General features: G+C 35.5%; 1 protein-coding gene across 5 annotated transcripts in view; it reads right to left on the reverse strand.

Annotated features, from left to right (window-relative positions):
- The window catches only part of LOC149538574 (uncharacterized), a 198,696-nt gene that overhangs the window by 16,299 nt on the left and 156,684 nt on the right, over positions 1–25,713 (reverse strand). For all 5 annotated transcript variants that reach the window (XR_016356076.1, XM_089799882.1, XM_089799881.1 and 2 more), the window contains exons 3-6: positions 22,687–22,751; positions 22,044–22,100; positions 21,594–21,848; positions 21,420–21,482 (exon numbers count right to left, since the gene is read on the reverse strand). Coding sequence is in view for 4 of the 5 variants with exons in the window: in XM_089799882.1 (XP_089656008.1) it covers positions 21,420–21,482; positions 21,594–21,848; positions 22,044–22,100; positions 22,687–22,751 (440 nt within the window). In the remaining variant the exon portion in view is untranslated. The remainder of the gene's footprint in view (positions 1–21,419; positions 21,483–21,593; positions 21,849–22,043; positions 22,101–22,686; positions 22,752–25,713) is intronic.

A 25,713-nucleotide genomic window follows, 5' to 3' on the forward strand; every position in this document is an offset into this window, starting at 1 on the left:
ATAAAATACCATATTAATTTTGCATTTAATTAAACCATTAATTAAATCTTTTAATTAGGCTTAATTAATAGAAAATACTCCAAAGACTCACAAAGGTAAAAAATACGAAAAATCCATCATAGCCAAAATACATACAAATCAAACCAAGGGGTTTATATCATGAATTACATCATCTGATGCATTCGGAGGGTACTCAACTTAGATACTTGTCCTAATTTTTCAATTAGAACAAATGGCTTAAAAGGTTGGGATTTGGACTTGAGAATTTATCTCCCCTCTCTTATCATTGAGATAATGTGATAGGGTACGCTCATCCTGGCAATTCAGAGAAGTCGATACCCGGTACCTGCAACCTGCATAAAAACTATGCATGTACAAGCACAATATATACTAAACTAAACAGACAATGGCAAGAAGTGGTGCATCGTGTAGATCCCGACTAGCAGGTGACTACGACTCCCTTAACCACATTAGACACGCCATACAAAAGCAAACACACAAAGCAAACACGCACACCATACACATGCAAGTATGGGGTAAGTATCCATAAGAAAACACATATGATAATAAATCATCTTATTAATCATCATTAATAACTGAAAGCAATGTAATAATCATCATCAATAATTGCGAACACTAAAAATAATCATTATATATACATGAAATGTAGAGTCTAAGTAATCTCATCACATATCAATTGAATCCATAGCACAATATCTGATAATCTCATAATAATGTTACTAACCATCAACATGAAACTAGCTCTAAAAGAGTTCAGCAATGATAACAAAATGTGAACTAGGGGCAGGCACTACACCTGTCAAACTCACTCTAAATTTGATATCAATCTTTTGATTTTCTTGTGATAAGTCAATACTACCTCATGATGCGCTCAAGAGTAGGCCCATCAAAATCATGCAGTCACACACATGTATTTCTAGACTCCCTCTGAGTATCAATCTTTTAAGCTCCTGCGTTGCCTTCGAAGAAGTATCATACTCCCTCTTAATGTAGAAGAATTTCATAATCTTAATCATCAAAGATGTTTCTTCAAGAGCTTCATTTTATCCATATTGATCATCAGGGTCTTTGGAGCTACTATCATTAGGTTGAGTCTGCACAATATCTGGTAGCATGTGTAAAGTACCAACTTTCTTTTCCTGTAAGAACATTCCTACATAAACAAAAAGATCAAGGCAAATAACTCTTATAGTACAAATACAATTTAAAAGAGAGAGAATATAGTAAGTAGATAAGTGTAATACTCACAGCGAATGAATACTTATCTGCGCATCCTTGATACAAGTCACTTTACTGAAGGTCCATATCCATCAAGTCAAAAAATGCCTCTATGCAATAATTTGTCAAACAATGAGAATGAAACATTGGTTTGTATTTCCCCCCACAATGTAAAATTCCCTCTCATATTGTTTGAAATTTTAAAAAAATTCCATGGAATATGAAAAATTTCTTTTTATTCATTCTCTTCTAAAGAACTATCAATGGTTCCCATCTTTCTTATGGGTGGCCAAAACTCCATTGTAGATATCCAATCTAGTGCTTGTGGGTCACAGTCTTCACAATGTCTATAAAGGTATATGAATTATCGATTTCATCTATTATTAAATAAATTCATATGCCTTCTTTTGTTAAAATCTATACCCATTATCTTCAGCGATGCCTCTATGATCAAATGTCCCAATTAATCCAAGAAATCTGAAGGTGTTGTCTTTCTTAAAGAAATCAAACATCTCAAAAATTGTTGTTCTAACTTCTCATTATTGTTCCAAGTAAAATATGTGGTTATCGTCTCTCTTTGAAATTATCCATCCCCGAATTTATAATTCTATGGCTCAACTTGAGTGCCAAGTTTTATTAGAATAAAAATATTTGAATGTCAAACATCTTCTATTTGGATAGAAGGGTTGTGTCTCTTAAATAATGAAAGGACATATTTCTTCTACTATTAGATTTCTTCACAACTCAAATAAATCTTTTGAGACTGTGTTTTATGTTTGTATCATGACTATTCCATGCCGATAAGAGACTATATCATGAATCTCTTATACATATTCATGCCCAAATTCTTGTTGATTACCTTGGATTGCTTAAGTGCCTGGAGTTTGCGGATGGTGGTTTGTTTTGTGTAAATGTTCTTATCTTCCAAACATAGTAACACCTATGTCTCTGGTGATTTCCTTCTATATTCATTCCATCGTATATCTTCTTTTTTATTCAGTGTATGGTAACTTTGATTCTTTTATAATTGATAATCTTCTAATATGACTATCGTGAGTTTCTTTCTTGGTGTTTTAAATATATTAGACTTCCATGAATCCCATCGTTCTAAATATCATTTCTGTCATTGAGATAAAATTAAACCTGTGTTCCTCATAGCATAGCTTTGGTATGGATTGTATGACGATAGGAAGCGGTGATAGTAATATACGATACCTCATGTTATTATTATTACACACAATAGAATCTTGTCTTGTGTTTTATCCGCAACTTCAAACATCATTTAGTTCTATTTTTGTTTCCAGATTGATGCCGTTGTAACACTTCTATTCATCACAAGATCACTTGTATTATTATACACATGGTAAGAATATCGTCTTGCAAATACGCACTCCTCTATATCTGACTGTGATGTATTTCCTCCTTATGTGCCTTCTCTAGACAATGAATGTTTCCACTTTGTTTGCCAACAGCTTGGACTGATGTTTCTCCTTTTCCAATTGATACACCAATATTACTTTGTGTTGAAGTTTGACTCAATGTTTAATTTTCCTGCTTGTTCATAGTCAAACATCATTACCAAGCTGTTCGAAAATCTTATTGTGCCTTAGAGGATGCTATCAAAGCACTGCTCTCATGTATGTGTATGGGATCGATCTTTTCGTCAAGTTCAACAATGATAGATAGTTCATACTTATACCTTCAATATTGGTGATGAAGAATTTACTATTACTCTTATCCATGCTTGTGAAAACCCTTTGATTTTTATAACAATATCTCCTTCAATTTTGTAAAAATTAGAGTCCCATCACCATTCACGGAGAAGGTCTTATGGATGACAAAAAAACATAGACTTCCATATACCTAATTTAAGAAAGCTTTCATTCGAGCATTTCCTGATATATTTTATGCATCATCGAATTCATACTAGGTGTGCAATACTTCCTTTTGATTTTACCATAAATAAAATCGTGTTTTGTAAACATTACATATCCAAGCTGTTTGACAAATGAACTAGTAAAACTCTACAATAGGGACGGCAAGTTAATTCTAATTCAAGCTGTAGGTACAAAATATTGTCACATCAACCATCTTTCACTTATCTTTTAGGAAATTCCATCTAACTTCATACTTATGATTAAACTTGTTTGTATATTAAGCATGCTCAGCAAAATATTTCCCTCTTCAAGATTCGAAGGTTTAATTTACATCGTCAAGTTCCATCAACCAGTCACTATGTTCATTCTTTTCCCAAATTATACAAGATGCTAGAACATCTAGATTTTTTTTTTGTGCTAGCATAGGTATTTCCACAGTTAAATTTATCAGAGACGGTAGGGAAAATATCATCTTCAGCATGAAGTAGATCCTTGTCATGAGTATCTTGAATAAAACATGGAATTGACTATAGTCTAGTAAAGTGTAATAACCTCTACTGGATTAAATCAGAAATAGTGAACTTGGACTAATGGGAATTTCGTCAAACAGTTGTTATGAAATCAGGTCCTTAAGCAAAATTATTATTGACATGCCATTGTATTGATTACTAACAGAGATGGTATGAAATAGTTTTATTAAACTATGAAAATCATGTTTTTTCAATCAAATTCTTAAATGGTGGTTCAATAACATAATATCGCAATAATGGATTATAATCTTGCTAACAACTAATAGTTATGGCACAATGTACTGATAACAGTTTTTCCAACTTCAACTAGAAAGAAAATATAGTGATTTGAGTGTGAGCAGTAATTAACATATAGTTCCGTTCTTGGAATGAGTACCAACTGGAGGTCTGATTGAGCTCAAAATGTCCTCCTAGCGCCCACATCCTTGCATCTGATCTTAAATGCCATCTGCAATTTGTAACACACTAAACCCAACTGTACTTATTTGCAAGTTCCCTCTTTTGGATTCACTGTGGCTGGAGTCCTGATATATGATCAGTCAGAAAGGTAATGGTGTTTGACAATGCCCAGTTGCTACCCCATATTTCCTCCAAGCATATAACTATCCTGGAGACCCCCGACCTCTATTGGTTATTTCTGGTATTATTCCCAACCTGCTACTTTTGGGTGATAGCACTCACGTGAGGGAGTTAATATGAAGAAAAATCGACTGCCGTCCAATCCCCCATATTTGCTACGTTCCCCACTTTGTGTTATGGTAATAATCCATGCTGTTACAACCCAACCAAAACTTGAAAACAATACTTACGTGGGAACTGCTCTTCTGCCGTAGGTGGTCTGTTCACCCTTCTTGCTGTCCTACCCTAACTTTTCTAGTTAATGTCCTATGTGTGTGGTATTAAGCACTACACTACTTTAATCACCTTTCTGTCCTAGAGTTATAATTCCTCGAGATTACATATCACTCTAGTCCTTAGTTCTGAAAGTGCAATGTGCGAGCTAGGTTTGCGTCTAGCGGCTAGCCTCACCTTTTTCCTTAAGGGGTTTTGTCCTTAGGAAATATCCAGTCACATTTAAGCAACCATTAGGATTTTGTAGAAATATCATATATTCGTGTGACAATCCCAATGTAAAAGCTTTCTTTTATAACCTCAAAGTGTGGGGAGAAACAAATCTCTTAGCAATGTGGGATAAAAGACTATTTCATCTTTTAGTCACTTAAGTCATTTTGTCATGAAGTGACTTTAAACAATAAAATACTTTATACTTCAACTCAAATAAAGTGACTTTAACCTTAGGATTTCCCATGTAAAAATCTCCTCAACTGAAACCAAAACTCCTGTGACTAGCTGGCATCCTAAATCATATGCCGTTAGCCTATCCGGATGGATAGATAGACTAACTAGGCACCATTAATGCTAGTGCGGAGAAGATGACATTACATAAAGTAGTTTCTTCATTTTGCCCCAAAGTCTTAATTTTAGCGATTAAACATTCTAATACCACAGACTAAGCAAACTGTTCCTCTAGAATCAAAAGCAATCTTTCTTTAGGAGAATATTTGCTACTTCTATTATCTCCTTGATATGAGAATATCTTTTTTTAGCAAGCTCTCAAGCAGATCCCATAATATAGCAACCAATTGATTTCCCTTAACTGATTCATTTTCAATCTCAATCTCCAGACTATATTTATCATACTTGGCTAGCTGTCAAGCTATGACTATAATGGTGGGACATGGAAGAAATAAGACCCTTGATGTAGGCATAACTTGGTCCAAAGAAGGCAATGAGGGCTAAAAATTCAAAATTTTTGGGCTCCATCACACGTTAATATTTCAAATTACATTTGCAGGTTGGCTCTGATACCATGTTGAGAAACATGGATCGGTTTCTGCAAATGTGATTATACTGCCATTGTTATAGGTATGTTCCAAATGCAGATCCCAATCTCTTATAAATATGAGTAGGAGACATGTCTCATGAAGAGACATGTCTCCATGATTAATCATTATTAGTTAATATGTATTTAATATTAACAATATAACATATGTATTATATATAATATAATATATTTATAATATTATATATATATATATATATATATATATGTAGTATAATTATAATATATATGATATATTATATCAACATGATTAAATCAATCCAACTACAGCTATAATCTTAACACTCCCTCTTGGCTAGGGAGGATTTGTTATGGAACACAATATGCTCTCAAGCATATGGAGATATATCATCTCAATTTGATATTTACAGATATTAACATAAATCCATCAACACACACATATATTACCATATATTAGATATGGAATTCGCTTCAATTCACTATGAGGCTAAATTTCTCAACATGAGCCATCTCCAATACTAGGTGTTGTATGCATTTGTATCCTTATTGAAGCTCCTAATATGTTGTTTATTTATTTTGCTATAGGGGAGAGCTTCTCCCAAACTTTGACCCTAAAAGTAGAAGCTCATTTAAGAAGATAAATGAAAGACGAGTTATCATAGGTCCAAAACTAAATGGATATTTGGTGCTCTTTATTTTCTCCAGTTGACCATAAACTATTGTCTTAAAAGCTTATAGAGATCAAACTTCTCTCGTTCAACCATCATTTGGAAAGAAGTTTATATCATTGTGGTAGTGGTAGAACCCTCACAATATTGATAATACATTTTGTATGCAAACCTTAAGTCACATAGAAGACACCCCCAATCAATGATGTCCTCAATTGCCATTGCTCTCTTGTCAGATTGCACACTAGTTAATTGAGTAATCATGTCATTCTTTATTGCTTTCAAGATAGGAAGAATGCTAGAGGAGCACAATCTTGTCAAAGCCTTGATTGCATCCTTCATGATTTTATGTGACCTATTCAAAAACATCTCATCTCCATGAGTTCGGCTAAGAATGATTTGAATCCAAGGATGCTCATAACTAAATTCTAGAAAATCCTTTAGATGCTTTGTCTTCTCTCTAGGATGTCTTTGTATTGTTTCTTAAAAGTTGTCTTCTTCCATTAGCTTCTTCCAAACATCATTGAATTTCACATGACCGATGTTCGTTAGGGACAGATAAATGTATGCCCTTACGTCCTCTATGTACACCATCTAACAACACCTTTAAAAGTGCTCTTTCTTGGTCTCTTTCCATATCCACAAATGGATATGGATAGAATGTAGGTCATGGATTCAATGGAAGGTTGATGACAATTTGATCAAAAAATAAAGTTGATAGCACAAGAGTGATGAATACCTTTGAATGTAACTACCACTAAGGTTTTCACAAGAGATCTTTTGCAGACAACTCTCGATTTTCCAAGATCACAAGTGATCAAAATGAATCCACAAATTAATTTTATCCTTTCTCTTTTAAACACTAATAGTTTTTCTTTGAATGCTCATGATCTGGTGTAGTTCCACCCAAAAATCTATTACTCTCTATTGAGGGAGATCACAAAAACCTCTTCAAGTTTTTCTAGAAACTTGTAATGCTACAAAAATATATTCACAACATCTACCATGATGAAAACCATCCAACATACCAACCATAAGGGCGTCTGTAGTATCTTTAATCAAACTTCCCCCTTAGACAGTGCTTTGTGTTTAGTTTCCATAGGAAACATCTATATCACCAAGAGGTACAGATTAATCCTTTGCCTTGCCTTCTATATTTTTATCAGATTTCTTCACCCATGTCTTTCGCAACTTTTCCTTTTCTTTACTAGAGAAGAGGTCTTCTCATTCTTTCCTCTATAGAACCTAGCAATGTGTCCTTATTTGTTGAAAACATACCAGTAACTATTTAAAGATTGAACATTAGTACCATTGTTTATGATCAGAAGTTCATTCCTCATTATTCTACTTTTGCATTCATTTACCTTATGTCCAAGCTTATTGCAAGGATAGCATTGGCCATTAAATGGTAATCTGATATGGCTTCTACATCCACTAGATCTATGTGCAAACTTGTTGCATGAAAAACATTTAACATTGAAAGATGGAGAGTACCTATTTTAAGCAAGAATGGACCTCTTGATCAACCTCATTAATCTCAAAATCAAAGTGAAACTTTTTGATCTTCATTAACCTCGTTGGATTCACCTTTGACCTTTTCCTTTCACTTGTCATCTTTGTTGGGAGTCGTAGAGCTACCAACTCACCTTTATCCTTATATAGTTTTTTAATCCTAACAACTCATCAAGCAAATCACTATCACCTTTGAGCTTCAAGTTCTTGTCAATTTATTCTTTTTCCTTGTCAATTCATTCCTCAACATGATAATTTTTTCTCCAAACTTAGTGCATTCTTTTGACTTAATACATAGCTTTGTTTTAAGACTATTAACAATCTTCTTGCCTTATTCAACTTGCTTCTTTAGATGGACAACATGTTCTTCTTTCTTGAATTTTTCTTCATAATCTTCTAGATTAGCAAGAGGTAGTTTCAATTCTCTGTTAGGATCTGCTACTTCTTCCATGTTCCATTCTCGTGGTTATGTAGCATCCAAATCTTCCTCAAATTCAAACACAGTGTTCAAATCCTAGATCTACCTCAGCAGTTTATATGTGATGCAACATGTCGTGAGAAACCATTGACAAACCCATGGTTGAAGGCACACAATCCCACAAATCCTCAAAGATGTGTCAAGTTCCTCCGTCAAGTATACCAAAAACAATATCTAGATGATTCAAGTGTTCCTCCCAAGTTTTACTGTATACCAGTATATCATAAAAGAATAGGATGACTAATCTCCTCGGCCAAGATTTGAAGACCTTGTTCATAGTGGATCAGAAAGTAGCTAGTGCATTGGTCAGGACGAATGGCATAACCAAAAACTCAATGTGCCTACAATAACATCTGAAAGAAGTCTTCTCTATGCCCTGCTCTCTAACTTTGATCTGATGGTACCCTCTACTAAAATCTATTTCGGAGAAAAACAAAACTCCATGTAATTCATCAATCAACTCATCAATGCAAGGGATAGGATACTTGTTCTCAATTTAAATAACCGGTAGTCAATACACGTTCTGAGTGTGCCATATTTCTTCATAACCAAAACAACTAACGAAGTGAAAGGTAACTTAGCCTAATATGTCCCATAGCTAGAAAATCATTAATAGTCTTTTCAATTTCATCTTTTAGATTCTTGGGAAATCGGCAAGGAGTAATCATGACAATCTTAGAGCCCTCCTCCAACTCAATAATGTGTTGTATGCCTCTATCTAGAGGTCTTCCAAGTGGAATATCAATAAACGCTTTGGAGTGATTAGTTCTGAGCTCTTGACCATGTAGATGCTTTGCTGGCCTTTCTAGCTCATCATGCATAGGCATTAATCTATTCTCCACTATCCACTCAACCATATCATGTCTAATAAGTCTCTCCATTAGCTAGATGCAATAACTCTCAAGTTACTCTCCCTGATACCTTTTAGAACATGAGTTCTACCATCCACCTCAATCCTCATCTGCATGTCCCTAAAGTTAAGATAAAAATCTCCAATACCATGAAGTCAAATCATACCCAAGACTACATCTATATTCCCCAAATTTACCACATTGAAATCAGCCTTGAAGTCAGAATTGTTCAAGTGCATGGGAAGATTAGAAATCATCTTGTCACACTTGAGAGTATATCCGTCAGCCACTTTCACCCTTATACCCTCAAATTCCTATGTATGTATCTCATGCTTTGCCACTAACTATGCATGTATAAAATATGAGTTGCACCTATATCAAGAAAAGAAATCAGTCTTTGCCCTACCAAGAGGCCACACATCCTAAAAGAGCCTTCTTTTTTCATGCAAGAAACATATTCTTTCTTAAGGCCAGTTTCACCCACCTCCTTAACTTTACTTTCTTCACTTTCCCCTAAATTGAACTGATATTTTTTCATCATAGTACCATTATGTTTTCCCGTTTTTCCCTTTAGCCCAAGGGACAATCATGCTTCTCATCATAGGGATCCTTCCAAAAAAAACAAGGTTGTCTTACAAAGATCGTTAACTTTTTCTTGGTCAAATGGGGCTGCAAATGATCTTTTTGGTTCTAAACTCTCACCCTTTTTAGGATTTGATTCCCTTTAGGAAGCTCCAATTCATAGGCAACTTTGACTACCCTCCAAACCAGAAGGTAGGGCTCATCTAAACGTTGCCTCAACTTCTTTTCCTACATCGCTTCATAGAAGATTGTCTGTAGGGATGAAGCCGAAGGTATGCCAAATCACAAATTTCAAAACTTCTCTTGATTCGGTAGCTAGCTTCATACATCTTTTCTTGGCTTTGGGCCCTATAAAGATTTTCTTTGAGAGATCTCAAAATATCCAAAACCTCTTGTAGCCAATGCTTGGCCCTTCACGTACGACTGTCACCCAATGCCATATCTATGAATGATCAAGGTTCATAACTGTATAATGCTTTGAATGACACCATCCCAATTAACATGTCGTATTGTAACTGTGCTCACCTAGATGCAACTGCTTAACCCGTGCCTTATGTTGTGTCGAAACATAGTTCTTGAGGTAACATTCCAACCACTTATTCACAATCTTTGTCTGTCCATCTATTTGTGGGTGATAACTCATGCTTTGGGACAATCCTCTTTTTGTAAGCCAAAATAGTCATGTCCAAAAAGTGTTTAGGAAGCGACTGTCTTTATCGCTTACTATGTTTTAGGGAGACTATGCATGCAAAATACTTCATGGAAGAATAACTCTGCCACTTATGATGCTTGATACCTAGTGGAAATAACAAAGAAGTGAGCATATTTGGTCGGTGAGTTGATTACGATGAAGATAAAGTCCTTCCTTTGCACCTTAGGAAGCCCAGAAATGAAGTCCAACAAGATGTTATCCCACTTTTATTTAGGAATTCACAATGGTTGAAGCAATCCTCTAGGTAAGGTGTTCTCGGATTTGTTTTGCTGGCAGGTAGCACACTCCTGAACATATTGTAGAACACAATCTTGAGACCCTTCCATGAAAACCTTTACTTGATTTGTTTATAAGTCTACAAGTATCCTAAATGCTCAGCCAAGCGTGAGTTGTGCATCTCTTTTGAACTTTTCTCCTCCATCTTGGACTCGGGTACCAAATAAATTCTATCCTTGTAGTCGATGATGCTGTCAACCAGCTTGTACCTGTCATCCTGCACTTCAACATCCATCAACTACCATGCGAATGTATTCTTGGAATATTCAACCAATAGGTGTGACTCCTAATCTGCCAAGATCTAGGACATAGAGCATATGGCAGGCCTTCTAGACAACATGTTTGTCAACATGTTTGTCACTACATTATTTTTACCCTTCATGTATTCAATATCAAAGTCAAATGCTTGGATTTTGCTCACCCACTTCTATTTTTTTTGTTCAGCTGCCTTTGCTCAAGGAAATATCTCAGGTTGTTGTGGTTTTTATGGATGACAAACTTTTCTCTGACGAGTTATTGTCGAAATTTTGTTAAGGCATGCATGATGGCAAGCATTTCTTTGTCGTAGATGGAATACAATCGTTCTACTCCCAAGAGCTTCTAACTCTTGAACACAATAAGGTGACAATCCTACATTAGCACGACCCCAATGCCTTCCCTAGATGTGTCACTCTAGGATGAAAGGTCGAGTAAATTTTGGCAACACGAAAACCAAACAGGAACTCATGGCTTCCTTTAGCTTTTCAAAATTGCACTGTGCATGCCCATTCCACTAGAAAGACCCTTTCTTTGTCAAATCAGTCAATGGTGCGCTGAGCTATGAGAATCTCTTCACAAACCTTCTGTACTAACTACACAACCTAAAGAAACCGCGTAACTCCAAGAGAGTTTTGGTAGGTGGCCAGCTCAAAATTGCTTGAATCTTCTCCTAATGCACCTAAACCCCTCAGACACTAATGCTGTGTCACAGCTATAATATTTTTGTCATTCCAAATTCACATGTGAACCTTTTCACAAACAACAACTATCTCCATATTCCTCAATACTTCATCCAAGTGCCTCAGATGATCCTCCCATGTCTCACTGGAAATAAGTATGTCATCGAAAAATACCAATAGAAACTTGCACAAATGCTTGTTAAAGATGTGGTTAATATGGAATTGGAATGTGGCTGGAGCGTTGGTCAACCCCCACAGTATGACCAAGAACTCATAGTCCATAATGGCAACAAAAAGTTGTTTTCTCCACATCTTGCTCCCTCATGTGGATTTGGTGATTGCTGGAAAAAAGATTTATCTTGGAAAAGTATAGTGCACTGCGTAATACATCTAACTTGTCGATCGTGGGTATAGGGTATCTATTCTTGATTGTCTTGTTATTCAATGCATGGTAGTCCATACATATCCTGAGGGTTCTATCCTTCTTCTTTACCAACACTACCGATGACACAAAGAGGCTAGAGATGGGTCTAATTCATCCCTTATCGAGAAGCCGCTGGATTGTCTTTTCAATTTCATCCTTAAGCGTTTTGGGATGGTGGTGTGATGTGGTGATCATAGGCTTGGCACCTTCGTCTAATTCAATGGTATGCTCAAATCCATGGTGTGGGCTATGCCAAGTAGAATGTTTGTGAAGACTATGTGGTTAATATCCAATACTATCGAAAGCTCTTCATCCAGGTTACAAGTCTGTTGTTGATATAAATGAAGCAATGCGTTGCCCAAACATCATTGTGTTTGAAAGTTTCCTCCATTCATTGTGTTGAGATATCCCTCAAGCCTTTGTTCAACATTCTTCGCAGGACAACTTTTTTCCCATCCACCTCGAAGGAGAACTCCATTCCTTTAAAGCTCTGTGTGTACTCATCCAGAGTCTCCACCCATTAAATGCCTAGTATGAAATCCATGTCATCTAGATCTACTACAAAGAAGTCATCTATTACTGTGTGGTTCCCCATGGTAATGCTCCAATTTAGGAACTAGATGGATACAGGACAAAAGGTTTCCTCCTGGCACCTTGACTTCAAACCCTTGGTATGCCTCCATAGGAAAACCCCTTCAGTTCACAAGTGATGAGTTGATGAAGTCAAGTGTGGCCCCACTGTCAAGCATGACCATGACCCATTGTCCCTAGAGAGTACCCCATTTGGGCTATGTCATGCACCTTGGCCTATTGCCAAGTGCAACAATGGTGCCTTCTCACTATACCAGCATAGAAATCCTCTCTGCACGATTTATGTCAACTTCTTGGGAGGTATGTTGATCTCCACCTTCAGTCTCGGGTTCCTCATGCTCCTTGTCATTGTACGTCACTTTAATCTAATGGATTTTTCCTTAGCCAAGGCATTGGCGCCTTGGTTCCCATGACTCCTTATGGTTAAAATATAGTTTTCTTCTCTTGAAAAGATGTTGGGTGGCCTCATCCATTGATGACTTGTTTGATAGGAGTTTGTTATCTTTTTCCTTCAGAGTGAGGGGTGGCTTGGGATGTGAATGATTCCTAGTGGAAGAAGAGGATATCACCATGTCCCATGCCTTCTTAATTGCTTTGGTCATGGTGACAGGATTGTATCCCTTCACCAACCTTTCAAAGGTTTCATCAGTCCATCCATGGATAACACAATCTAATGCATCTCTGAGATGTTTGTTACCAATACAAAAAGCCTCTGAAACTCTATTTATTATTGTCGATTGACCTTGTTTTCTTTAGTTGTCAGTCCTTGAAATTAAGCTTTGGATCTTTTTGTTGAAGTGGTCTATGAGCCTCTTAGTGAACTCAACATAAGAGTTTATTTGATCATGACTAAGTGTAACCATTCGATGACGCCACCACTCATGTATGACTCCTTCCAATTGAAGCACATCAAATTTAATTGCTTCATCCTCAAGAATTGGGTTGAGTTGGAAATATGTGTCTGCCTTCAATACCCAAGTCAATGCGGATATTGATCATGATCTGTCAAAGGATGACAGCTTCACCTTGCCTATTTTTTGTTTGAGATCATCATTATAACACCCACGATTGTTTCCACTTGAGTATCTCATACGTAGATCCGTATAATCTTTTAAGGATATGTCGCCTTTGAGACTCACTTTCCTCCAGTCTTGCATTTCTTGGAAAGTGGGCTTACACTCCCTTCGAGACACTCTGGCTCCTAACAAAAATGTCCGCATTGATGGTTGAGAGTGCAAATGGGGATTTACTCTCCATGTCACCAAGTTGTCATTCCCATTTTGTTCTCCATTTTTCTTTGCTTTAGCTAATTTTTGCAATGTATCCTCCACGAACCATTAACATTCTTCTCCTTTGATTAGCACATTGTTAAACTAGGCTTGACTTCTAGTGAGCTCTCTTAATAGTTCTATGACTATCTTAGCAGGATCTTGTGGTTTCCCCATCCTATCAATAGAAAGATGCTTTCTTCTCCTTCCGGTGTATATTATCATCCACAATCCTATAGGATGGCAGGATCACTAGCTCTAATACCACTGTAATGTCCCTTTGGTCATCGTGAGCTTGGAGGTGATGGTGTTGCATCAACTATGTAATAGGTGATGAACAACCCTTGCAAATGGATGTTGGAGTGCCTATACAGAGGCTAAAGGTTGTATGATTGAGCCCATGAAGGACTAACAACACATGGTATTGTCCAAGGTGTACGGTGGATATAAGTGTGTCCATGCCTAGTTAAGGGGTCATATGGTGCTGGGAAGTGCAGAGGTGTATGATGTAATATGATGTCAGAATACAATGGAGGTGGAGTGGAATGTGGCATACAATGAGGTGGCCTACGTACAAATTGTAGGTTGTATAACCTTCCTAGGTGATATGATTATTCATTGCATATAATATGTGTATTATGTATATTTCCTTTATGTTTAAATGCAAATACAAATCTCCAACTATATGGAACAATAAAATTTTAATGCTAAGAGAACACATTCATTACAAAACTTTTGATTCAAACAATGATAGAGCTCCATATTTTCCAGATCCACAATCAAGGAAAATAGAGTCGACTAGGATGAGGGATGAATCCCATTGAAATTGTGTTAGCCAAATAGGGAAGATCGTTCAATTTCAAAATAAATATAGAACTCCAACTAGAATTCGCAATACAATAAATTAATTTAAGTTGCATGAGAAACACATTCTACACGTCGGTCATAAATACCCCTATAGAGTAATTCCCATGGGTGCACAACAAGTGCAATGACAACACTTACGCCTACAACAAAAATAAAAATGGGCCCAAGATATAGATATATTGAGACCCCAAATACAAAATATTATCGTCTTATTTTTAATTTTATTTGATAATGTCGGCATTACACTTTGCTTATGATACTGTATTCTTGCGTGTGTAATGCCAATGGGGTGCAAATCTTTGTGGCTGCATCTAATGCCCAACCTTGTAGTATGTCAAGAAACCTCTTTGATACCACTATAACAATCTTGTTGGAACTACCCCCATTCAACTGGAGAAACTTGGAATAAAATTGCAGCTTGATTTATTAGCTCCAAGTGGATTGCTAGATATGTCTGATAGCAATTCATCCCTAGGCGCCAATGTAGTATGAACAGAGGGCACTAAAAATCCCAAAACGTGTCTTCTTATACACTAATGTCACCTTTTAAGACTCATGCGGCTCCTTGGGAGGAGTGCGGCTCCTTAATTCAATGCCAACCGCTAGTATTTGGGCTGCAATTCAGATTATTTTCTGATTTTGTAATCTCTGGAAACAATTCTGAATGAAATCTATGATATCAAACCCCAAATCCTTCACCATTAAGCACAATAATGGCCTTTGAGTAAAGCCATAGCCAATTACACAATTCATTGGATCATCCACCAATTCAAAGTTCTTAGAACTAGAAATTACAACTCTCCAAACATGAAACTTTTGTGCACCCTTGTCTTCAATTTTTCTTCACACAAATTCAATAATCAAAATGCATAGGGCGATCAATTTCTTTTCTTTTTGGCTTTTGTATTTCTCAAGTATATAGTTGATCATGAGTCTTCTTGAATACACTCCTCACAAATATATTTTCTTTTGTTGAGTTTGAAATATAATATCAAATTATATGTGTTCCTCCATAGTTAGGCACCATGATTCAAACTCATATAATAATCATTAAATGCACCTAGTGCCAAACCACATAATAAGCTTTTTAATATTATTATTAACAAGGTCACCGGGAGACGGGGAGACTTTGAGGTCTCCGGTACTGGTACTGGTACCGGTACGGAAATTTTTCAAATAGGAGACGAGGGTACTTGGAGACGGCAATTTTTTTTATTTTTTTTAAAAATAAATTTTTAATAGTTTAAACTTAAAGAGTCTAATACTAAAAGTAAATACAAAATTTCAAATTTTCAAAATAGTAATACCGTAAGACTAAAAGACTAAAGTAAATAATAAATTAATAATACTAGTGTTGTCACATTAAAAATTAAAATAGATTCATAGAGTCAAACTGTCAAAGATTATAATAATAATAAGCGGTCAGATACATAAGTACATTACTGAAATAGATTTTAAAACCTGACAAATTGGCATTGCTACAAAAAATTTGTGAAAATTATTGAATTATTCAACATTGATGCATGCATAGAGACACACTTAGGATTTCTATTTTCTAACTAAGAGTTAGGATTGCTTAGTTTAAAAGGGAGTAAATCATTTTGTAATAGTGTTTTTTATCCAGTTACATAGATTCAACTAACAAAGATTCCTATATTGGTACTAGGATATTGCCAACAGCAGATAAACAGGTATGAATAACAAATACGACTTATACATCAAACTGAAACATGATATCCTCTTGAAAAAACAGAAATATGGGACCAAATACATTCATGTTAACATACATAAAACCTCTAGTCTATCACTGTTATCGCTGAGTCTTTATCAGCAAATAGATGCTTGGTTTTCATGAGGAATAATACTATTATCAAGCATTTGCATATCAGATTTTTGTAACATACATAATACTATCTTCTAATGCACTAACAACAGTTTTTGCACACTAATTTCTCAGCCGCATAAATTTATGTGATTTGGGATCTTTACTGCAATCCTGTACAGCTTCCAATATGTTGTCTTAGACTTGTATCGTGTTCTTGTAGGTGACGTACATCACCAAGCAGTTGTTACGAAATTCATACAGTACCTTAGATTTTTGCATTAAAAACATTGAAATGAGGGCTAAAATATATAAAATTATTTAATATTATATTTTACATTTATATTTTATCAGGAGACTTCGAGGGGACTTCACTTTTTGGATTAGGAGACGGGGAGACTTCAGGAGACTTCGTCATGAAGTCTCCAACTTTTTTTGAGGTCTCCGGAGACGCGAAAAGTCTCCGAGACGCGTCTCGGTCTCCGAGACGCCACTTTTAGGGGGGAGACGGGTCTCCTGGTAACCATGATTATTAATTAAGTGAAACTTAATTAATTATCAAATAATCAAGTAATTAGCTTATTAAATTTCTCCATGTGGTCAACTCTAAATCCAGATGTTCACTACCAGCGCCAAACACCTAAGTGCCCTGCCAAAAATAGAAACGACCCAAAAATGACTTACTATAATAGTATGTCCCTCAAAACAAGCCAAATGGAAAATCCAAAGGCACAATCCTAATCCCAAATATTACTGAAGAGAGGTAATGTCACCTCTACCAAGGGTAACGAATCAAACCAAAAACCCTCAAGCCATAACATAAGCCCACAAGGGTTGCAATGATGGGCTAACAACTCAACTACTGACACTAGCTAAAAAGAGGGCATTACACCTACCTTATTACCTTCCCATAAACATGGAAAAGTCTCCACATTATGATGACTTCTACAACTTTTTATAGGTTAGCAGTGATCTACTAAGGCTGCTATTCACTCATTTAATTTTGTTCACATTACCGATGATTAGTTAAATACCTTTACGCTTTGTTCTTGTGTTATCTTTTTAAGTTATTAACAAGCTTCTCCAATAGATAATTTGAGAGTGGACAATGTAACTATCTTTTTGGGTAAGTGGAATTAAACATAATAACAAACATTTTGATCAATATTTATAACTGAAGATCTGATGTCAAAAAATGGAAACTACATATACCTAATTAAAGCAGTCCTATATCGATTGGATGCATTAGGGAGATATAATTTTGCTGCACTTGGTCTAACAGGTACTTCAACAAAATTTAAAACTTTATAAAAATCATCCCAAATAAAACTTTATCATCTAAATAGAATCCCATCCCAGTTATAATACACCATTATAAATCAAAACTCTATTCATAGTTTAACAAAGGAGTTTTAACATGAAGATGGCAATATTATTGAATTCTCGTAGCAATAGGGACTTTATCAACAATGTTGAGGGTTTGTGTGGAATGATTGTAGGCTCCTTATGATCTTCAGAAGTTGTTGGTGGCACTCTACTGCCTAATGTAGGTGCTTTGTTTGACAAACTAGTGGGAAAGGAGAACAATCAAGCAAATACATGGCTGCAGCATTCCCAATCTGACCCTAGATCTTCTTATGAAGGGGTTACCTCAATGAGGGAGTATGAAGAATGCTGACAAAGCACTAGATGTCTGATGTTCTACCACAATGACCATAGTTTTTCTTGATGGAAGTGGTTTTGCTAATGCTACGGTTTCCTTTCTACATGCGATCAAATATGGGACTCATACTTCCCCAATTTTCCATTGATCAATGCAGAATGAGTTTCGGTAAAGACACAGATTGTTGTACCTGAGTCTGTGAACATTGAGGATGATATTTGGTGATTTTGCATGCTATGTTTTCCATCACGTGTGTTTGTGAGTTGATTCGGAGAAGTTATAGGAGATTTTCTGAAGACTAGTTATTGACATTATTCACTTTAGATAGTAGTTCAATATTTTGTTTGGTGAGTTTCTGTGGAGCAGAATTTTTGTCTGTGATTCAGGATACTTCATGAAGACATGTATTCACATCTATTTGCAGATTTTCTTAAGGATTGCTGATTTGAATGTCAATTTTTTCATTGGATAGTGAAAGGGAAAGGGAATTTATTTCCTGACCGACTTAGTTAGGGAACGTGTTTGGATTATTATGACTATCTATTGGATGATAGTGTGATGTATTCTACATGTGTTCTAGCCGACACTTACAAAATCACATTGATTGATGTAAAATTCTTTTTAGGTCTCATATTGAGCCAACCTAATAAGTGTTTGAGACTTGTATATGAGAATGAATTTATTTCTGAATTCAGATGTGTGTACTAGTGAGAGGGTGATATGATGCAAGTTTGGATCAGAGTTGATTGAGAATAGGTATGAGTGGAATTCGATGTTTTACTTCAAAGGAACTGTATTGGCATAATCAATGCTTTTAATCAATTCATTTCAGTGGACTGTTGTTCACTCTTTGGGTTGTTGCCTTTATTTTAATTGGATTCTTGTCCAATCAGGGTCCTTGCCCTTGCTGTAATAGAGCAGTGAGCTCCTGGAAAGTGCCTGAATGCATGTGCATTTCCCATTGTACCTTTAACAAGGTTTTATATGTGCAAGTACATCATCTTGTGGGTTTGATCCCCACCGGGTTTTCCTCGAGAATAAGATTTTGTCTGATGAGATATGGTGTTAATTGCTTTCCATAGCATTTAAGTTTTTAGATTTATAAGTTGTGAATGGTTTAATGTTTTGATTTGGTCACACTTGATTACCCCCCTTACGCCCGTGCCGCTCCCCCCCCAACCCGACAATTGTGTGTTGTGCATTATTATTCCTAATAGTGACTTCGGGGAAAGATTCAATAGACTTTATTCACACAATGTTTGCATGGATTCTAGTGGAACTGAATACCTGCAAAGATATAAAATGGGCATATTGCAGCAGGACGCCCGGATGTTAAAATCCAAACAAAGAGGTAAGCATCGTGGTGGAAGAAACTTCCTATACACATTATATGGTTGATAATTCTTCCAAAAGGAATAAATTCTCTCCAAAAGGTCGCACAATGAATAAGAATCATTTGTAGGATGATGAGCCTTCTTCATGATCAAGGATGGATCGAAAATTGATTTAGCAAGTTGCTTCGAAAATCTTGGATCTATCAAAAATTATTGATGATTCTACTCAAGAATATAGACAAGTGCCACCATGGATCTACAAGTTAAACATCCTTAAGATTCCACATTGGTCAGCAAGGGGCCCCACAACCTATGGGATGAGAGCTCATCTATGCAGATCTCACCTCAATTTCAAAAGGATCTTAATGATTGAGGTGGTGCTAATGAATGCAATACAGTGCAGAAAAAGAAAAAGAATACTCATAAAAGTAATGATATTTGCGATAATAAGCTCTTGCAATCTCATTCCAAATCAGATGTTAAAACCACAATTAATTTGTGTGGTTTTAGTTATTTAAAGTAGTTAGGTAAAATTGCTACCAGGCTTTTGCATATTACTTGGTTCTGACATTTACTGGACAAAATTCCAAGATATATGTGTGAATTTATCTTCGATTAACAAATAGAGCATCACTATGCTGCAGCTAACCAAGCAAAGAGTAAATAATCAAAACTCTATTGAAACGGTTTCCTTTTCAATTATCTCCCAGCCCCATTTATTAAAAATGAATATTAGTGTTTAATTAAAATATAATAAGCTATTTAAAAAATTTCTAACTAAATTAAATTGTCCATGATTATTTTGTATCATTGGGATTAACATATTTTCTAATGTCAAGTTAAGAGTGTGTGTGTGTGTGTGTCTGAGTGAGTGAGTGAGTGAGACACACACATATATGATTTAAAAATCATTTTAAAACACATTATCTAATGTTGAACTTTATGTATTATCTTATGTCACTGTTTCATTACATTCACAACCTCACTGGAGAGAATGCAACAAACTAAATAACATAGGATATTCAGAAGAAGAAGAGAAGCAGATAGCCCAAAGAAAATTAATTGACATGAAAGAATAGAAGTTGAGCAATCCAAAGGAAAACAAGCCAAATTATAGGATAACAAGTTGAACACAGCCAATCTGTAAGGATTCAATTTTTGTAAGTTAGATGGCAAGTTGAATGAATTTTATTAATACCTTGGAAAACATATAACCCACCAATCTAGAGGTGTACCATGTATGTGTAGAACTCCAATACATGTGTGGACATCAATAATAAAAAAAATAAAAGCACGCAGCAGTCTACCAGCAGACCGCGCGGAACTTCATATCCAACATAAAACTGTCCAAACTCACTCCATTGCTGAAAACAAGCATTTTTAAGGTCATATAGAATCTTTTTATTGTTTTTAAAGGATTTTAAACAATTTTTTAGATTTTATTTTATTTTTGGTTCATAATAAGCTTTTAAAGTTGACATGGCTATGGAAGGCTCATTGATTGTCTCTGGCTGTATCCAGTTAAGTTTAATTAGGAGCTCACATATGGATACAGGGAAAAACCATAGCCAGGTTGTGTTGCACGGTGTACCCATGCATGTATTTGGCACACAGTCCTGAAAACATGCATGCAAATGGCACACATGGATGTGCAGCCTGGTTATGGGGTATTGTACCTTACAACTCATAAAAAACTAATACATAGAGGGCATTGTCATGCCCTATTCAATGTATCTCTGTCACTTTTCATGGTCCTATAGAACTTAATCTCATCTATGTTACTAAAATAGTTTCATTTATTCCATTTTTGTCTAAAAAATAGATTACAAATTCCTTAGCCCATAGAGAAAACTTCTTAAATTAATAAGTCAAATAAATACCATAATTTCCATGTGCATGTTTCGTCTAGATTTATAAGCATACCTCTTTTGATAGTGGTGGCCCTGCTTTTCCCTTTCTATTATGCCCTCTTTTAAATATACCAACCTGGAGATCCTTCAAATTGTTAGGATAAGATAAAGGCTGCCTAATATATATTTCAAGGATGTGAAATTCAATTAAGTACAAATATCATAGGCACAAGCTATTGGAATTTACCTTTGGAGAAGTTACCAAATACATGCCTTTGTCATCAAATGTCTTCAATAGGTTTTGTGTGCTTGGTTGTCTAATTAAGGACAAACCAGAAGCAGTTTGTGATTCAAGTGAATCAGATGCAGGTGGATCCACGAAAATAGTAGAGCTCATAGATTCTGGTTTTCCACCTGTGGCAAGGGTAGTATAGTTGGTTGGAGATGTTGTTAAATCCATTTTGCTTGCATCCCTCCTGATATATAATTTGAAATCTTTCAGCTGCTCCATAAATAGTCCTCAATCAAAAAAGAGTTTGGTGACTTCTAACCAACAACAATTATTAGATAATCAGAAAGTGAGATTATTATTTTACTACCAGGAACCAAAATTGCTGAATCTTGTGAGAGTTAACCAATTTCTAAAATAAAAAATCAGTATTATGAAGGAACATAATAACTTCATCAAAGAATCTACCTTAAGTTCAAATTCTGTAATAGAAGTCTCACAGATTTTCATGAGTAAATTCTCCACCTGATTAAATAAGAAACACTTAAAAGTTAAAACAGTAGAAGTCACAGAAAAACTAATTTATCTAGAAGAAAATAGTCAATATGAAGTTTTATTGTTGTGGTATACAGAGCACATATCAACAAAAGGCTGCACGGAATTTAGCAAAACTGGTGGGAAACAAATTTCTATCCACTTCAATTTGAAAAAATTGTGGGGCTCATTAACACATCCAGTTGATGTGGTTTAAGTTCATTAATTTTTGTCTTTCTTGGTTTGAAGTAGATATCTGTGCATGGTAAAGGTAGCAACTAAAATTCGAAAAATAACCAGACAGTTAAACCAAAAGATTAGAACATATATAATATGCAACAAACAAGGGGCACAATACACAAGGTACGTCACTGAGTGGACATCTGATGCAGATCATGAAGGAAAGAATCGTATTGAAAATAATAAATTTCAAGTGATAGCTATCTTAAATTTTAACAAGATACTGACATAGTAGTAGGTAAGATATCAATGGCCTAATAATAGTGCAGGAACTTTATAAAGAAAAATTGTAAATCCACTTTACGTAATTAGCTAGTGACAAGATAATTTTTATCACCTCACTTGCATCTGGAATGTTTGGAATGTTCTTATCAAAGGATTTTTCTGCTTCTGATCTATTACCTGAAACATATATCATGCCCCACATATTAGAATGCATAGATGTCTGTGATAAACACATTTTATATTTTAATGGTTAGGATTAAATAAGATATATATGCTCTACAAATACATAAAATTAATAGGTTTATTCCAAGTTCAGATCTTTAAGGAAAAAGTCCTTATTGCTCGCCAAGAGCATGCAAGGTTATCCAATAAAATGTGTATACTAAAAAGATGTGCTCACTGGATAAAGCCGGTGTAAACAAATATGCTACTATTGTGCTCACATAAATATTTGTGAGATATGGTCCTATAGTAGATTTATATCATATCATCTGGGAAGAATTCCTTCACTTCTTTCCCTACATAATTCATCATTCATTCTAAAATTCTAAATGTATTATCTTCCTCACAGTTCCTGTTACCAACTTTTTTCACTTTAGATTTTAAAGAGAGTTTTACAGTGCCTGACAAAAAATGTAAGGATACCATAAAACAATTTGTGCTCAGAAAATCAAGGTAGTGTAAAAAAACTTTGGCTCTTCAAAAAGCATGCTTCCTGCAGGTTTCAGTTATTGCTGAATTCCATTTTGCCTCTATTTTGAAACTGCAGTTATCAAAGATGTCTTACTTCAGATTCTTTCTTTTGCCAATATATTAATTGGTGCACTTTGGTATGTTATTCACTTTCTATCCAGAATCAATTATTATATTAATATTTTCAATATTTAGATCTGTTGTATAATTCTAGATCATTTATTCCATATACTCTAGAATGGAGCTCTTAATTTCTCTCCTACACAAGTCATTCTGAATTTTAAATTGCCCTGACCTCACAGTTCTTGCTAAATTCATCATTCTAAGGTTATCCATACCAATTTCAACCCTATTATCATTATTATGATGGTGAGTGTGAACCAATGAATCAAAGGCTTCATTTTATCTATCATGACCATCCTCCATGCCTTCACATGCAATGGTCATCTATTTATTGTTCAAAAAAGGAAACATAAATTTATTGCATCTAAATGGCCTAAGTTCCTTGATTCCTCTATCACTTTCCTAAGACCATTTTAGTGTCTTTTGAGGCGATTCTCTGTATCAAAATTGAACTTACATACATATATATATGAGAGTTCAACTTAATTCTTCTCTCCTATAATTGTTTCTTTGCACAAGACATTAGAAGAGCTAATAGTTGTGTACCAGTAAACCAACAGAAAGTGAGAGGCTTGGGCAAAGCTACTCAAATATGGTGTGGACTACTTTGTGTTTCATTTGGCACAATTTTTTTATGAGAGATGGTTTCTTGGATCTCCCTTTTTCTTTGTCACAATACACCATCCACACCATATACACGATTGAGGATAACTCCAAACCAAAATATTGCAAGATCATGATGAATAGGTGTCCATTTGTGTCATTGACCCTCCATATTGACGCAAGAGCATCTTGGGTAATTTGGCAATCTTGCATCAACCAAAAAGATTTCCTGCTTATTATTCCTGTCTATTGTTTGTGGAATGGCCTTTGTTGTTCTTGTTTTCCCTTTCTGCACGGTTGGTTCCTTAATATGGACCTACCGTGGATGTTTTTGTTCTTGTGAAAATTAATTCCATCATGAGCAGGAGTTATCCTTCTATTTGTTTGAGGCATGTGTAATGTCCCCAATTTTGTCGGCATCTGAGTTTTAGGGATGAGCCTATTATTGTGATCCTTGTAGGCTAATTATTGTGGATAGAGGGTCTTCTATGGCAGAGGCATGGCTTGAGAAGGTCTTATCTTCTCTACATTTCAGTAAACTATAGGTTGGCTTTCGTTTGGCTCAGATCAGACTTCGTTTGGGCTTAGTTTTGTGTACTTACTATTTGTGGTAAGTTGGTGTTGATCAAGATGGACCCTTTCTATTTTTGGAAAGTGCATTTGGTCACATGGAGAAATAATAGGTATGACTCCTATTTCAGATGGCATATTTAAATGATGAGTATTTTGGGAGTTATTATATTTTTAGTGGCCAAATTATTATTAATTATTAAATGACTTATTATAAAGTTATAATTTAACTTAAGTTGGGAATTGAGTTATCATTGGAAAGTGTCATTTATTAATTAGTTAAGCCAAGTCAAGTGAGAGAATTTAAAGGAAGCTTCTAATTAATGTTGTGTGGTGAAGCTTCTTGAGTAAAGTTACATTTTGGCATAGTGGTAGTTGAATTGTTCACCAAAGGTTTACGATGATTGTTTGAGTCATAACCAATAGGGGTTATTACAGTGGTATCAGAGCGGTTTCCTGCCAGCCTGCAGGAATTGGGCTCAGTTATTATTTTGGTCGGTGCTTACTTCTGAGATTGCCAAATTAATTTTTTGATTTGTATATTGACATGCATGGTGATAGGAGATTCATTCCAGGTAGATATTATATTCACAAAGGATGTACTTCTCTGCCTAGGGATGGAGAATCTGAAATACAAGGTATTGTGAAACAGTTGGATGTGTTAGTGAATGAGCTGAATCAAAATCACAAATGGATGACCTAGCTGATTTCAAATCCGAGATTTGAGCATAGCATGATATCGCTTTTTCGGAGAGCAAAATGTGATGATATAGTTGTGGCTACAGATGTGTAGGGCATTTCTTATGAGACTCTGTATGAATTGGGCACAATTGTGGTGGAATGTGATGAGAATTTGTGTCAGGTTGAGTCAGATAATGCAGTTATTGGCATGAGTTCCTAGGATCATGTAGTTAATGGCGACGCAACGGTAGTGGGAGTAGGAGCACGCGAGGATATTGTCATATCAGCAACCACTTTTGTGTCAGTTGAGCCATCTAGCAAGGAGTTTAGTAGTATGCATGTGGTGGTTGTAGATGTGTGCCCTGATGATAGTACACATGTCAATGATGATAAGGTACACTTTGTGGACAATCCTATATTTGAAATGGATGCAACATTGTCTCATGACAATCCACTATTTGAGATTGAT

This window comes from Cupressus sempervirens, chromosome 9, assembly GCF_028749045.1.
Source record: "Cupressus sempervirens isolate cs-2001-9-10 chromosome 9, ASM2874904v1, whole genome shotgun sequence".
Lineage (NCBI taxonomy): Eukaryota > Viridiplantae > Streptophyta > Pinopsida > Cupressales > Cupressaceae > Cupressus > Cupressus sempervirens.